This window comes from Anastrepha obliqua, chromosome 1 (genome assembly GCF_027943255.1).
Source record: "Anastrepha obliqua isolate idAnaObli1 chromosome 1, idAnaObli1_1.0, whole genome shotgun sequence".
Taxonomy (NCBI): Eukaryota; Metazoa; Arthropoda; class Insecta; order Diptera; family Tephritidae; genus Anastrepha; species Anastrepha obliqua.
The window spans coordinates 135,729,851-135,743,785 of NC_072892.1; the positions used below are offsets into that span (position 1 = coordinate 135,729,851).

At 41.8% G+C, this 13,935-nt stretch overlaps 1 protein-coding gene across 6 annotated transcripts in view; it reads left to right on the forward strand.

Moving 5' to 3' along the window:
* Window positions 1-13,723, forward strand: part of LOC129236257 (serine/threonine-protein phosphatase 2A 56 kDa regulatory subunit epsilon isoform) — a 30,533-nt gene extending 16,810 nt beyond the window's left edge. For 5 of the 6 annotated variants that reach the window (XM_054870527.1, XM_054870526.1, XM_054870528.1 and 2 more), the window contains 6 exons: window positions 358-557; window positions 625-819; window positions 11,787-11,977; window positions 12,049-12,382; window positions 12,462-12,691; window positions 12,763-13,723. In XM_054870527.1, the coding sequence (XP_054726502.1) occupies window positions 358-557; window positions 625-819; window positions 11,787-11,977; window positions 12,049-12,382; window positions 12,462-12,691; window positions 12,763-13,096 (1,484 nt within the window). In that variant the 3' untranslated portion in view covers window positions 13,097-13,723. The remainder of the gene's footprint in view (window positions 1-357; window positions 558-624; window positions 820-11,786; window positions 11,978-12,048; window positions 12,383-12,461; window positions 12,692-12,762) is intronic. The other variant, XR_008581647.1, reaches the window with a different exon arrangement.
* Window positions 13,724-13,935: the final 212 nt, after the last annotated feature.

Below are 13,935 nucleotides of genomic sequence, written 5' to 3' on the forward strand. Positions count from 1 at the left end.
CCAACTTGCCCGAGAGTCCCGCGTAACCTTGGCTCAATTACGTTCTGGATATTGTAGCAGGTTAAACTCCTACTTATCCAGAATCGACCCCGACATACTAAACATATGTCCGGCATGTGAAGACACCCCGCACGACACTAACCACCTTTTCACATGCGCCCTCTAACACCCCTCTCCTTCTGGACCCAACCTGTCGAAAGAGCTAGTTTCCTGGGTCTACCGATAGATGATCTAGACGAAGACGACCGCTGATTACATTACAGTGACGACAAACTTACTGCTACAACAACAACAACTATAATTGAGGAATTAATATTATTTGATTAATTAATTAAAATTTCTTGATTTATTTATTAGCCGATTGCTCGAGTTTGGAACAAGAAGAATTATTCATTCGCAAGTTACGTCAGTGCTGTGTATCTTTTGACTTTATGGATCCAGTAACGGATCTAAAAGGTAAAGAAATTAAGAGAGCTGCTCTAAATGACCTCTCCAATTATATAACACACGGTAGAGGCGTGCTCACGGAACCTGTGTATCCAGAAATTATACGTATGGTGAGTGCAATGCAAAAATGCTCTTTATTGAGTCTATATTGGAAATAAAAAAAAAAATTTATTTTAGATATCATGTAACTTGTTCCGCACACTGCCTCCCAGTGAAAACCCAGATTTCGATCCTGAAGAAGATGATCCAACATTAGAAGCTTCATGGCCACATTTGCAATTAGTCTATGAAGTATTTCTGCGTTTTTTGGAATCGCAAGACTTTCAAGCGACTATAGGCAAACGTGTAATTGACCAGAAATTTGTTTTGCAGGTGAGTTATATATATTTATAAATACTTTAAATAGCTGCCCTCATGTACTTAGCTAATAGCTTTGTTAGATTATATAGCTTGTCATTTTTTTCCAGCTTCTAAAAAATAAAGGTTTCTACATAATAATGGAGAAGCATGAAATGTGCTTCTATAATTATATTACAATCATCAGACGCGTTTTAGCCATGCTCATTAGGCTATATTAGAAAAAATGTGCACATTTAATGTGAGAAATTTATTATTTTTTTATTTATAGTCCATGCCACAGTAAAACCATGTTTTCGGTTGAAAAAGTGCTAAGAAGACACAGGTTGAATGTGCCTAGAATATGAGAATTGTAATTAAGTGGTGAAATATCTAGCGCTTCGATAAAATAGTCGAATTGTATGAAAATTGAGGTTTTAGGGAGGTTCATAAGTCTGATAGGAATTGATCTCGCACCAATTGGATTTCCCACTTGGAATCAGACAGGTATTCGACAATCATATCGAAAATGAGAATGAGTACAAGTCCTATTTGAACCAGTGCTTGCATTATCTATATCGTAGCAGCAACATCAGCGAAAATATTGCTCAGCTTTCAACTTGAACGCAAAATGCGCAAACAACTGTTCTGTTCCGCTCATTACTACATTTAGTTACTCGTTATTCGTTTTCGTTACTTGTAGTTCAGATCCGTAGTCAGTCGTATCTATTGTTGGAGTATTATTATTTCTTAGCCAAATTAAATAATTTAACAAGTTAATATAATTTATGGGCATTTGGCAGCTAATAAATATATGAAAGTCGTTCCGTTTTAATGTTTTTTTTTTCTCAATAAATTTCATATTCTGAAAATATGAAGAATCCCAAGACAAGGGTGGCAAAAACTTTAAATTTAATGGCAACAATTGCAAAAGTGCATTGCAAAAAAAAGAAATTTCTTTATCCGCCATTCTAAGTATTTGTGATTTTACCTCTTTGCAACTTAAAAAAAAAAGGAACTCAAATCAGTTGACTTAGAGCGTCGCCGGCGGTTATTCTGGTAACTTTTTGATCGGTGTATATATTTATATACATACATATATGTCAAACGCACAGTGGCTCAAACCATTAATCGTAATAGAAGTGTGACCGCCATAACCTAGAAACTATTTGACCAATTCGATTCTAATGAGCTTCATTGTGTGCGCTTACAATATTTATTATGAACTATATGTATCATATATGTAATAAAATGTATAGTCAATCACTATTAGCTATAATGGCTTCACATCATACTTAATGCTAGTTTCTGCGTATGAGATAATCGGCTCCAAATCAGCCGAATTTACCTTGATAACTGTTTGACCGTCTTTTGAGTTTTTGCTTTACACACACACAAAGTGGCAGTTTACATTCTACATTTGATCCATCTCGATGCTTCTTGGTGAATTTTATTAATCAAAACTGCATCCAAATTGGTTGTAAACACAATAAGTCCCTTTTGGTGAAGCAGTCTCAAACATGAACCTTAACGTTCCCACGACAGTCGGTTCTACATAACCAGAACGGATTTATATCCAGCCAAGGACTGTCACTTCAGCAGCATTCCCCGTATAAGTATGGGGAACTTCACATAAACTTTAACTGGATGCAACAGTTCGCTGATGTTGTCGAGTATCAGCAGTAGGTCAGGATCGTCGTATGCAACTATTCGCAAAAAAAAAAGATTTATCGTGAAAATTACGTTTGCCGACTTCTATTTTATCTTAGCCCATGTAAATATTTACTCCGACAGCCAAGCGGCAATAAGGGCCCTCGGGTCTATGACGGTGCATTTGGAAGTGGTCAAGGAATGCTTGACCTCACTTTCGACTGTGTCCGAATTCTTTGACATCAGCCTCATCTGCGTTCCCGGTCACAGCGACATTGTGGGAAACTGTGAGGCGGATGAGCTGGCCAGACCAGGGACATGTGAGGTGATTTCCCCGCGAAGGGAGAAAATTGGGATCCCCCTGACTACCTGCGGCCTGCTCCTGGAAAAATGGGCATCGCGCCAACTCGGCGAGCGCTGGGCAAATACACAAACGTGTAAAGTCGCGAAATCCTTCTGGCTGACAAAATATCAGCTCTCCAATCTAGTGGGTTCTCTCACAGGACACAATGCGCGAGGAATGCATGCTGTGAGACTTGGAATCACCTCGAGTCCTTTTTGCGTTGGATGTATGGAGGATGAGGTGGAATCATCTCAGCACCTGCTCTGGCGGGGCTAAGATCCAGATATCTTGGCTCTTACTTCTTTGCCACACCTGCTGATATAGCTGGCGCTGACATTAAAAATCTGATGAATTTCATCAGCAGCACAAAGCGGTTGACGCAAACATAGTCATCGTTCGTAATCCGCCCGCTCCTAACCATTCCATCACCACCTCTCCCCACCCTCTCCCTGCATCCCATCGGTCCTCCCCTTTCACCTCACTTCCTTCACAATGGTATCACAAAGGACGAATCCTGCTTCGTCCAAGTGTGCTCACTCCATGGGCAACCATACCAACCTAACCTAACCTAGCCCATACAGGTCTTTTTTCAATGCTTTTCGTAATTCGAATTAAGGCGCGGTGCACTAAACAGGGCGAGTTTACTGGAGCGTCAACCCTTGGTCGGGAAAAACCCGAGTCATTCCGGTAACGTAGAACCGGCTGCCATGGGAATGACAATTTCAGCTCTTCTGCATGTAAACATATTGCGTCTTTGGATATATTAACACCACTTTTCCTTGAAATTGATTCAGCCTCACGCAGCGACAAGTCTCAAAAAAATTAGTGATCTTCTGATTTTGCTTTGGAAAGGCCTCGTTACGGGGAAGTTGTCAACGTTTTTAACTTCGGTGTGCCAATGCACCCATTAATTTATGTACGTCTTCGACTTCATCAAATATTTTGCTGCAGATGCACGTGACATTTTTGTGCCTTTAGGCTGAGTAGATAGGAACTCTGTTCCAAATCGTTTTTCATGGGCGGAACTCATTTTCCAAAAACACACTTCTGACAAAACTAACAAATTGCACAACACGTATTCGGAGAAAGATATGCCTATTTAGCAGCATTTATATTTTTTTTAACGGAGCTCCAAATTTGCCCGACACGCTTCTATTAGACAGACTGTATTTACAAAGGCTGGGTACAATGTGTGAAAAATGTGCGGCGTCAAAGCTGAAGCACATTCTATTTACTGTTTGTTCTAATGAAAAAGAATATTACAGGATTACCAAAATTATTTATTTTCCTCAAACTTTAACAAAAAAAATTTTTTTGTGTTCTTAGTGGTAGAGAGTTTTTGTTCGCGGATTATTCCGTCGAATGATGCAAAAAGATTAAATCAGCTATAAATAGTTTTCGTTCTTTTGTCTACTTTATTACAATACATAGTTTGGTTATACCACGAAAACCAGGACAGGACCAGGCGTGAGGCCAAATGATTCTTTTATATAACCAGGTCAATTCAAAGCGAATCAAACGTGAATATTTTTCAGAGATCAATTAAACGGCGAGCTGGTTGTAAGGAAACAATTTGTTTCTCAAAAATCGACGAGGAAGATCTAAAATTAATTGCATTTAATTGTGATGTAATTCTGAAGTTTAGTATTAAAGGTTCAAATGTATTAATGCCTGCGTACCAAAAGTCGTTCGATCCATTAAGTTAATGACTAATGGACCGCTTGATGTACAAAAATCACTTTTAAAATATTCTGTTTTCTTATGCTGAAGACGAAATGGCGTAAAAGTGGATCTACCAACACGAACAATCAATCACAAAAGCGCAGTAAAGAGGCCGCGCAGACACCTGATCTCAATCCAACCGAGAATCAGAAATTATATCATGAAAATTGCAACAACAAGGATGCACTTATAATTCAAACTGAATTGCTTTGTCAACTTTTTCTATCATTTTGCTGCTCCATACGCGGAGATTCGAACCTACGCATTCCCGAATTATAGTCACGCACCAACCATTCGTCGGCGGCCGCCGTCTCAGTTACATATTGTATTAGTGAAATGAAAAATAGCAAAATTAATTGAATATGCCGTTAAATGGCGATATGCCAAATATCGTGCTGTAGTTTTGTCGGACACAGGAACTGGGAGTATTTTTTATGGTAAACAATACACTTGCCAGAAAAAGTATCCGTTCACAAAAAATGAAAGCAACATGTTAAGAAATTCATTGTAAAAAAAAACTAAAGCATTTTAAAATTTTGTGAGAAATTTTTAGTCAGTAATTTTTCTACAATTTCACAACGAAATTTCACTTCAATGAAGCAGAAAAAGTATTCGTACATTGCAATATAATATATGGTTAAAGTATTTACATTTATAAAAAAAAACGATGTTAGTAACTTGGTGGATAACCTCTCCGCTTGAGGACCTCCGCAAGTCGATGTGGCATGGAATGGACCAATTTAGAAGTATCCTCTTTGGTAATTTTGTCTCCATTCATCAATTATTACGTTTTTAAGCATTTCTTTGGAAGTTATGCTGTGCTGACGGATCCTGAGCTCCAGTAAATTCTTCAAATGCTCAATGGGATGGATTGAGGTCTGCGGATTGGAACGGAGTGCGTAATTGGTGATTTGTGTTATACAGCAAATAGAGCTTAACATTATATGCCGAATCGTTTCCACGACAGTCGGTTCTACGTTACCGAAACGACCCGGATTTATATCCAGTCAAGGACTGTTACTCCAGCAGCATTCCCCGCATGTAAGTATGGGGAATGTATATGCTGCTACAACAACAACATTATATGCCGAATGCTTGGGATCATTATCATGTTGAAATAAGAAATCATCACCAAGCTCCAACATTCCCATGGCAGCCGGTTCTACGTTACCGGAATGACTCGGGTTTTTCCCGACCAAGGGCTGCCGCCCCAGTAAACTAGCCCTGTCTAGTGTACCGTATCCCACCCCCAATCTTTCGTCACAGGAGCAACTCATTGCAGCAAGTTTGCTCCAAATACTTCTCTTCTGGGCTGGCGTCGAACCCAACCCCGGACCAGAGGTATTTTACTGCTGCATTTGCCACAAACGGCTCCACCCGAACTCCACCTCGGTTAGGTGTAATCAGTGCAACGGGTGGTGCCATCTTAAGACCTGCTCAGGCCTTAAGACACACAGGGAGTGGTCCACAAGGTATGTGGCCACGTGTTGCTCCCGCTCACAGGCAGCCCCAGCCTCAACGGCGACACTGCGCTCAGTGCCGGCACATCACACTGCCGCCACCAACAACATCTCAACGCTAGCTCCCCCCTGATTACCAGGGACGGCTACAATGTGCATAGAAAGGTCCGCGAGCGAGACAACGGTGGTGGCCTAGCGTTCATAGTCCACCATTCAGTGCAGTATCGTCTCATCGATGAAGGCATCGACCGCAGGGACAGCACCTTAGAATGTCAAGGTATAGCTGTCCGGTCAGGCGATGCCGAGCTCGAAATATATAATATTTACATACCCCCTGTCACCTGCTGCCCGGCAGGATATCTCCCTGATATTGGTGCGCTCATCAGGGGAGAAAACCGATTGGTAGTAGGTGACTTTAACGCGCATCACGATCTTTGGCATTCAAGCCTGCCAAATGATCGTAGGGGACAGCTATTGGCAGAGCAGATAAACTATTCGACATTCAGCACTGTAAACGACGACGCCCCCACCAGGGTAGTGGGCAATTGCGGCAGCTCGCCTGACATAACAATTGCTAGCGTAGGTCTGATAAATAGCATAACCTGGCGACCTATGTTATCGCTTGCCCATTATCATCTCGATCGAGAAACCTGCCGACTTTGTTTCCGCGGATCACCGGTCATACATCAACTTTAACAAAGCTGATTGGACCAGATTCGTGGAATTTACTGAGGACATCTTCGCAGCCCTACCCATTCCCACCGATGTGCGCGCAGGCGAACGCGCATTCCGCAAGGCGATCACAGCCGCCGCGGCTCGCTTCATACCCGCTGGACGGGTCCGGGACTTACGTCCCAATTTCCCAGCTGAAGCAGCTGTTCTGACGAACGAGCGTGACCGCCTACGCCAGGCCGATCCCGGGGATCCTCGAATAAAGGACCTCAATTCGGAGATCGGGCAACTGGTAACCCAACACAAGCGGACCAAATGGGTAGAACATCTGAAGTCCTGTTACTTCACCTCTGGTGTGAGCAAGCTCTGGTTCACCGTAAGGTCCCTGTCGAACCTGACGAAGCTCAACGACAAGGTCCGTACTTCGTCGGACCCGAAGAGATGCGCGAGCTACTTTAGCCGGCATTTTATACTGCATCCTCCGGTCGACAGATCCAAACTTTGTGCCACCAGACGGTTGCACAAACTGTCATACAACAGTGCACCGCTTGCTTTCTCCAGCGACGTGGTTCAGGGGGCCATCAAACATATGAAACCATCTAAAGCCATTGGCCCTGACGGACTAAACATGCTAATGTTGAAAAAGCTGGGTCCACTGGGAGTAGATTTCCTCACCAATTCTTCAACCTGTCCATGGCCACTCTCATCATTCCTGATAAGTAGAAATTAGGGAGAGTGGTCCCACTACTGAAGCCTGGGAAACCCGCCAACAAAGGGGAGTCCTATCGTCCGATAACTCTCCTTTCCCCAGTAGTGAAGACGCTTGAAGCCCTTCTACCCCCACTCCTCACAGAACACCTGACTCGAGCCTCACACCAGCATGGTTTCCGAAGAGTGCACAGCACCACCACGGCATTCTCCGTCATAAACACTCAGGTAAACCGCGGACTAAACCAAAACCGATACAGTCAGCCACGCCACGCTACTAGATGACATATTACAGTCGACACTCCCGTCAGGGCTGAAGAGGTAGACCGCGAACTACCTGAGTGGTCGTCACTCGTCACTGATATTTCGAAACCAAAATAGAGAAAAGTAAAGCAAGGAGTACCGCAGGGTGGTGTCCTTTCACCCTTGCTTTTTAATTTCTACATTTCGAAACTCCCCCAGCCACCAGAGGGAGTCTCACTGGTCTCATACGCCGACGACTGCACGATAATGGCGTCAGGCAATGACATTGATGGCCTATGCACCAAAGTAAACGACTACCTCGCCCGCCTTTCTCGCTTCTTCATTGCGAGAAACCTAAAACTTTCTCCCACTAAATCCACGGCGACATTTTTTACCACCTGGACAAAGGAGGTCAAGCTGCAACTTCAGGTACACGTCGATGATACCCCAATACCGACGGTAAATAACCCCAGAATATTGGGAGTCACCTTTGACAGCTTGCTCTCCTTCTCCGCGCACACAACCGCTATTGCAACGAGAGTACAGAATCGCAACAAGGTCCTCAAGTCGCTTGCCGGCAGCACTTGGGGCAAAGACAAAGAAATGTTGCTGTCGACTTTCAAAACAATAGGCCGACCGGTTCTTAACTATGCTGCGCCTGTCTGGTCGCCCGGAACCAGTGATACGCAGTGGGCGAAGCTCCAGACCTGCCAAAATACTGCTATTAGGACCGCGACAGGATGTCTCCTGATGTCCCCAGTAAAACACCTGCATGACGAGGCTCACATGCTTGCTGTAAAGGAGCATAATAAACTGCTCAGCAAGCAGTTTCTGCTAGGGTGTCACCGTAGACCTCACCCATGCAGACACCTGCTTGAGCCTGAGCCACTCCCAGGCACATCAGGAGGCACTTCCTCAACTACGTGGACGAGATCCAGGACAAAACAGACAGACCACTCCAGGATCAGACAGTGTACAGACAGACCATAAACGACATCCATCGGGAGACCCTTACCACCTTCTTAAGCTCCCGACCCCTGAATGCCATTATCGGAGTCCAACCACCACCTATTGCAGACGAAGAGCTCCAGCTTCCCCGAGAGTCCCGCGTAACCTTGGCACAATTACGTTCTGGATACTGTAGCAGGTTAAACTCCTACTTATCCAGAATCGATCCCGACATACTAAACATATGTCCGGCATGTAAAGGCACCCCGCACGACACTAACCACCTTTTCATATGCCCCATCAAACCCACTCATCACCCAATCCGTCGAAACAGCTAGTTTCCTGGGCCTAACGATAGATGAGCTAGACGAAGACGACCGGTGATTACACTACACTGACAGGGCGAAGATACTGCAATAACAACAACAACAACCAAGCTCCAACTGTTGAAGGCTTTGCATCATGCTAGTCTTTAAAATATTGATCCATTGTTGATTCTATAAAAACGGTAAAATGGTTTAGTTTTTTTACAATGAATTTCTTAATATGTTGCTTTCATTTCTTTTTGTACGGATACTTTTTCTGGCAAGTGTATGTGTTAAATGATGCTTCGTATTCTTGGTCTTGTTGAGAAATCCACCATCTTCAAATCGCCCGTTGTTAGTGGCCAATTCGCATTGCCTCTACAGGAGATAAAACTCTCTTTTCCACGACTAAATATCAATATTCGCTCATGACGTCTGTTAGGCGCTATTCTCTTTTACCTAGAACCTCTTTTTTTTCGTGTCAACTTATTTTTCGTGTTAACATCGCTAACAACGCTTTTGTCATGGCCGTGATGTGTATTTTTTGTTTATTTCCCATTCTAGAAACAGTCAACATCAGCAAACGCCAAAAAAAATCTAACTCGAACCTCTTTTGAAGTTGAAAATTTAATTAAGCCTTTTGTTTATCGTGGTGAAATTTGATTTTCTTGTTTAAGAGCTGATAACATATATATTTTCACCAGCTTTGATCAGCAAGTGCATATCTTACTTCTAAAGTGTGAACATAACCTTGAAATAAATGTGTTTTTAAACATGTAATTTACAAGAAAACTCATATTAATTGTGAAATTTGGTTAGGTTAGGTTAGCCATGATGCTTGTCTAAGATAAGACACTCGGTGGCCCTAAGGCCCATTGTGATACCTGCAATTGATTTTCATGCCCTAAATAAGTTGCTTAGACGACTAGATCTTTTTAGGAAGGTCCCTCCAGTGAGACATTTTGGAAATTTCCCAGAAATAATCGCCAAGATATTTGGCACGGCTTCTTTGAAGTGTAGGACATTCACAGAGGAGGAGTTGTGTAAATTTCTTCTTCATCTCCACAGCTCGGGTAGAAATCAATGCGAGGTACATCCATTCTACTGGGTAGGGTGCCAATAGTGCAGTGACTCGTTATAACACCTATGAGGGATTAACCACCTCTTCATATGCCCTATCAAACCTACTTACTTAACATCCCTCTCCGTCTGAACCCGTTTTGTCCTTTTAAGTTTCAGTTTGGGCCAGAGCGCTTTGGAAACCCTGCAGTTAGTAATCTGAGACCACATGTCAAAGAAATTTGGTTAAAAATGTTGCGAATTTCCTGACAATTCATTAATAGCGCATAAACCGACTATCTGATTTAAAATGTTTCCATACACTTTAGATATAATTTAGTTATAATAATTATAATTTCTTAAAGCAAATGTTGAAATCTGATAGCTGTAGATATTCCCAGTATTTAGTAAAAAACTAACTTTGGAACTCACAAAATTTATTTAGTTTGCGAGACTCTTCTACTTTTTTAATAGCTCACTTCATATTCATATATAAGGTTGTCAAAAAAGTCTTGCGGTATTTTTATTGAATTTTCAATTGTTCATAAAATTGGTTATAATAATGCGATTTAAGTCAAATATGCGCCATTTCGATGACGAGTTCCCAACGAGATGCCAATTTCATAATGCCCCTCTTATAGAAGCTCGCTTCCCTATTGTCAAAAAACTTGGAGAGCCAATTTTCACAGGACTCTCTTGTGGACAACTTCCGACCACCAAGCTCGTTCGCCATGGACAGAAATAGGTGGTAATCACTTGGTGCGAGATCCGGACTATACGGTGGATGCAAAAGAACCTCCCATCCGAGCTCCCGGAGCTTCTGGCGCGTCACCAAAGATGTGTGTGGCCTGGCGTTGTCCTGATGGAAGACAATTCGGCCACTGTTGATCAAAGATGGCCTCTTCTGCATGAGTGCTGCATTCAAGCGGTCCAGTTGTTGGCAGTACAGGTCCGAATTGAGCGTTTGGCCATAGGGGAGCAGCTCATAGTGGATGATTCCCTGCCAATCCCACCAAACACACAGAAGAACCTTCCTGGCCGTCAATCCAGGCTTGGCCACCGTCTGGGCAGCTTCACCGCTTTTCGGCCACGACCGATTGCGCTTCACGTTGTCGTAAGTGACCCACTTTTCATCGCCAGTCACCATCCGCTTCAAAAACGGGTCGATTTTGTTGCGATTCAGAACCGATTCGCATGCATCCATACGGGCAAAAATATCTTTTTGCGTCAAGTCGTGTGGCACCCACACACCGAGCTTCTTTTTGAATCCAAGCTTCTTCAAATGGTTTATAACGGTTTGATGACTTATGCCCAGCTCTTGGCCGATGCTACTATGCCGGTCTCTTTCGATCAATTCAGCGATTTTATCGCAATTTTTGACGACAGGCCTTCCGGACCGTGGCGCATCTTCGATCACCTCTGCCCCAGAACGAAAACGTTGAAACCATCGTTGTGCGGTGGAAATGGAAACTGTGTCGGGTCCATAAACTGCACAAATTTTATTGGCAGCATGAGATGCATTTTTGCCTTTATCGTAGTAGTACTGTAAAATATGCCGTATTTTCTCTTTATTTTGCTCCATGTTTGCGACGCTATAACTCACGAACGACTAAAAGCAAACAACAATTAATCAAACACGTGTTAGCACGTGAAAAAAGCTTTCCAAAAAGCTCTAGCGTGAACCGATGCAACGAATACAACTAGAACTACGCGCTTGCAAAGACAAGCTTCCGGAAATACCGCAAGACTTTTTTGACAACCTTGTATCATAAGTTATGATAGGTCAATATCATTGTTAACTAGTGTAATAAGCTCGGCCTGAATTGCCACATGTGTAATTTAACTTTAATAAAAATAATAATAACGGTTTATTTGTTTTCTATTGAAAAACAGCTTTTGGAGCTCTTCGATTCTGAGGATCCACGTGAACGCGATTTTCTCAAAACCGTTCTACATCGCATCTATGGAAAATTCTTAGGATTACGCGCTTTTATACGAAAACAAATTAACAATATTTTCTTGCGTTTTATTTACGAAACAGAGCATTTTAATGGTGTCGGCGAATTACTGGAAATATTGGGCAGGTAAAGTAAATGTTTAACAATGAGATATTCTTGAAAATGAGTAGTAAAATTGATTTTTTATTTATTTGCAGTATAATTAATGGTTTTGCCTTGCCTCTGAAGGCCGAGCATAAACAGTTTCTTGTGAAGGTGCTATTACCTCTGCACAAAGTGAAATGCCTCGGGTTATATCACGCTCAACTGGCATATTGCATCGTACAGTTTCTTGAAAAAGACCCATACCTTACTGAGCCGGTAGTGCGTGGATTATTGAAGTTTTGGCCAAAAACCTGTTCTCAAAAAGAGGTTATGTTTTTGGGAGAAATCGAGGAGATATTGGATGTTATTGATCCTCCTCAATTTGTGAAAATACAGGAGCCATTATTTCGTCAGATCGCCAAATGTGTGTCAAGTCCGCATTTTCAAGTAAGTACTATTCTATAAATATAATATAAATTATTGCTGCGTGGCGGGGCTTAAATTTTATTATCAATTTCTATTTTAGGTTGCCGAGCGTGCGCTTTTTCTTTGGAATAATGAATATGCAATGTCGTTGATAGAGGAGAATAACGCAGTTATTATGCCGATAATGTTTCCGGCGCTGTATAGAATTAGTAAAGAACATTGGAATCAGACTATCGTTGCCTTGGTTTACAACGTGCTAAAGACATTCATGGAAATGAACTCGAAACTTTTCGATGAACTAACCGCCAGCTATAAAGCTGAGCGACAGAAGTAAGTTTGCTAGTGCTTTATGGATTTTTAATTTTCTTACAAATCTTACGTATTTGGTTGTTTACTTGCAGAGAGAAGAAGCGCGAACGAGATCGCGAAGAGTTATGGAAGAAATTACATGAACTTGAAATATATCGTGCAAGAAGCGGCAGTGCCGTGGGCACATCTAATTCGGTGCTAGGAGCTGGTGGAAGTGGCGGCAGTGCCGCTGGCTCGCAACAAAATATCAACTCCTATCAGCAACAACAATCGAATGCAAGCATGGTAAACAGCGGAAATAGTGGTGGCTCTGGTGACAACAATCCTGCCTTACTTAGCGGCGGTGCACAAAGCGGCGGTACCTCAGTGAATGCCGGCGGTACGAATGCGTTTGCCAAAGTAAAAGCGGAAAAGGCAGAAAACTAAACTATGAGGCGAACAATGAATGGGAACAAACTTAATAATAACTTAGTGTGAAGTTCAAGCCGTGAAAGAAATATTTGGTGTTGTAAGTCAAAAAAGATAAACGGAGCTTGCATTTGTGCGCCTACGACCCAGTGTAAGCCGCAATGGAAATGAAAATATTATTAAGTAAACTTGGAGTCCCTATCGAAAATAGACAAAAACAAAAACTACACCAACATGATCAAAACAAAAACGTTTCACCACCATAATATCCGGCATCATTACCTTGATAACGATCGAACTAGAAGAAGCTAAATATTGATAAAATACAAAACAAAAGTAAATAAAAAAAAAACAAAAAAAAAAATAAAATAAAATAAAAATAAAAAATAGATGTCGGATTTAAGAGCAACGTAATGTGGATGAAAGGCAGAACACTTACAACTGGGATCGTGGTATTACATAAACAAAAGAAAATCGTATGAAAAGCATATATATTAATCTTATATTATGAATATAAAATACCTATTATTTTACAGTTAAAAAAAAAACTAAATAAAATAATTAATACAAGTATATGAGGAGGACGAAAATGCAAATAAAAATACATACATATAGAGGAATGCTAGAAATTGTAACCTAACTGTAGTACAGCGAGTCTTTCATCTTAAAACGCTACTAATTTGACAACTAATCCAATATTGTGCGCTAATACCTAAACTGTGCAGCCTTTAGGTCAACAGTTGTTCATTCTACATACATACTATCTACTATATATGTAGCTGGCAATGAAATTAAATCGCCTAGCCAAATGTTGCAACAACACTCATGTGCTTTTAACAAAATATTCGTTCCAATTC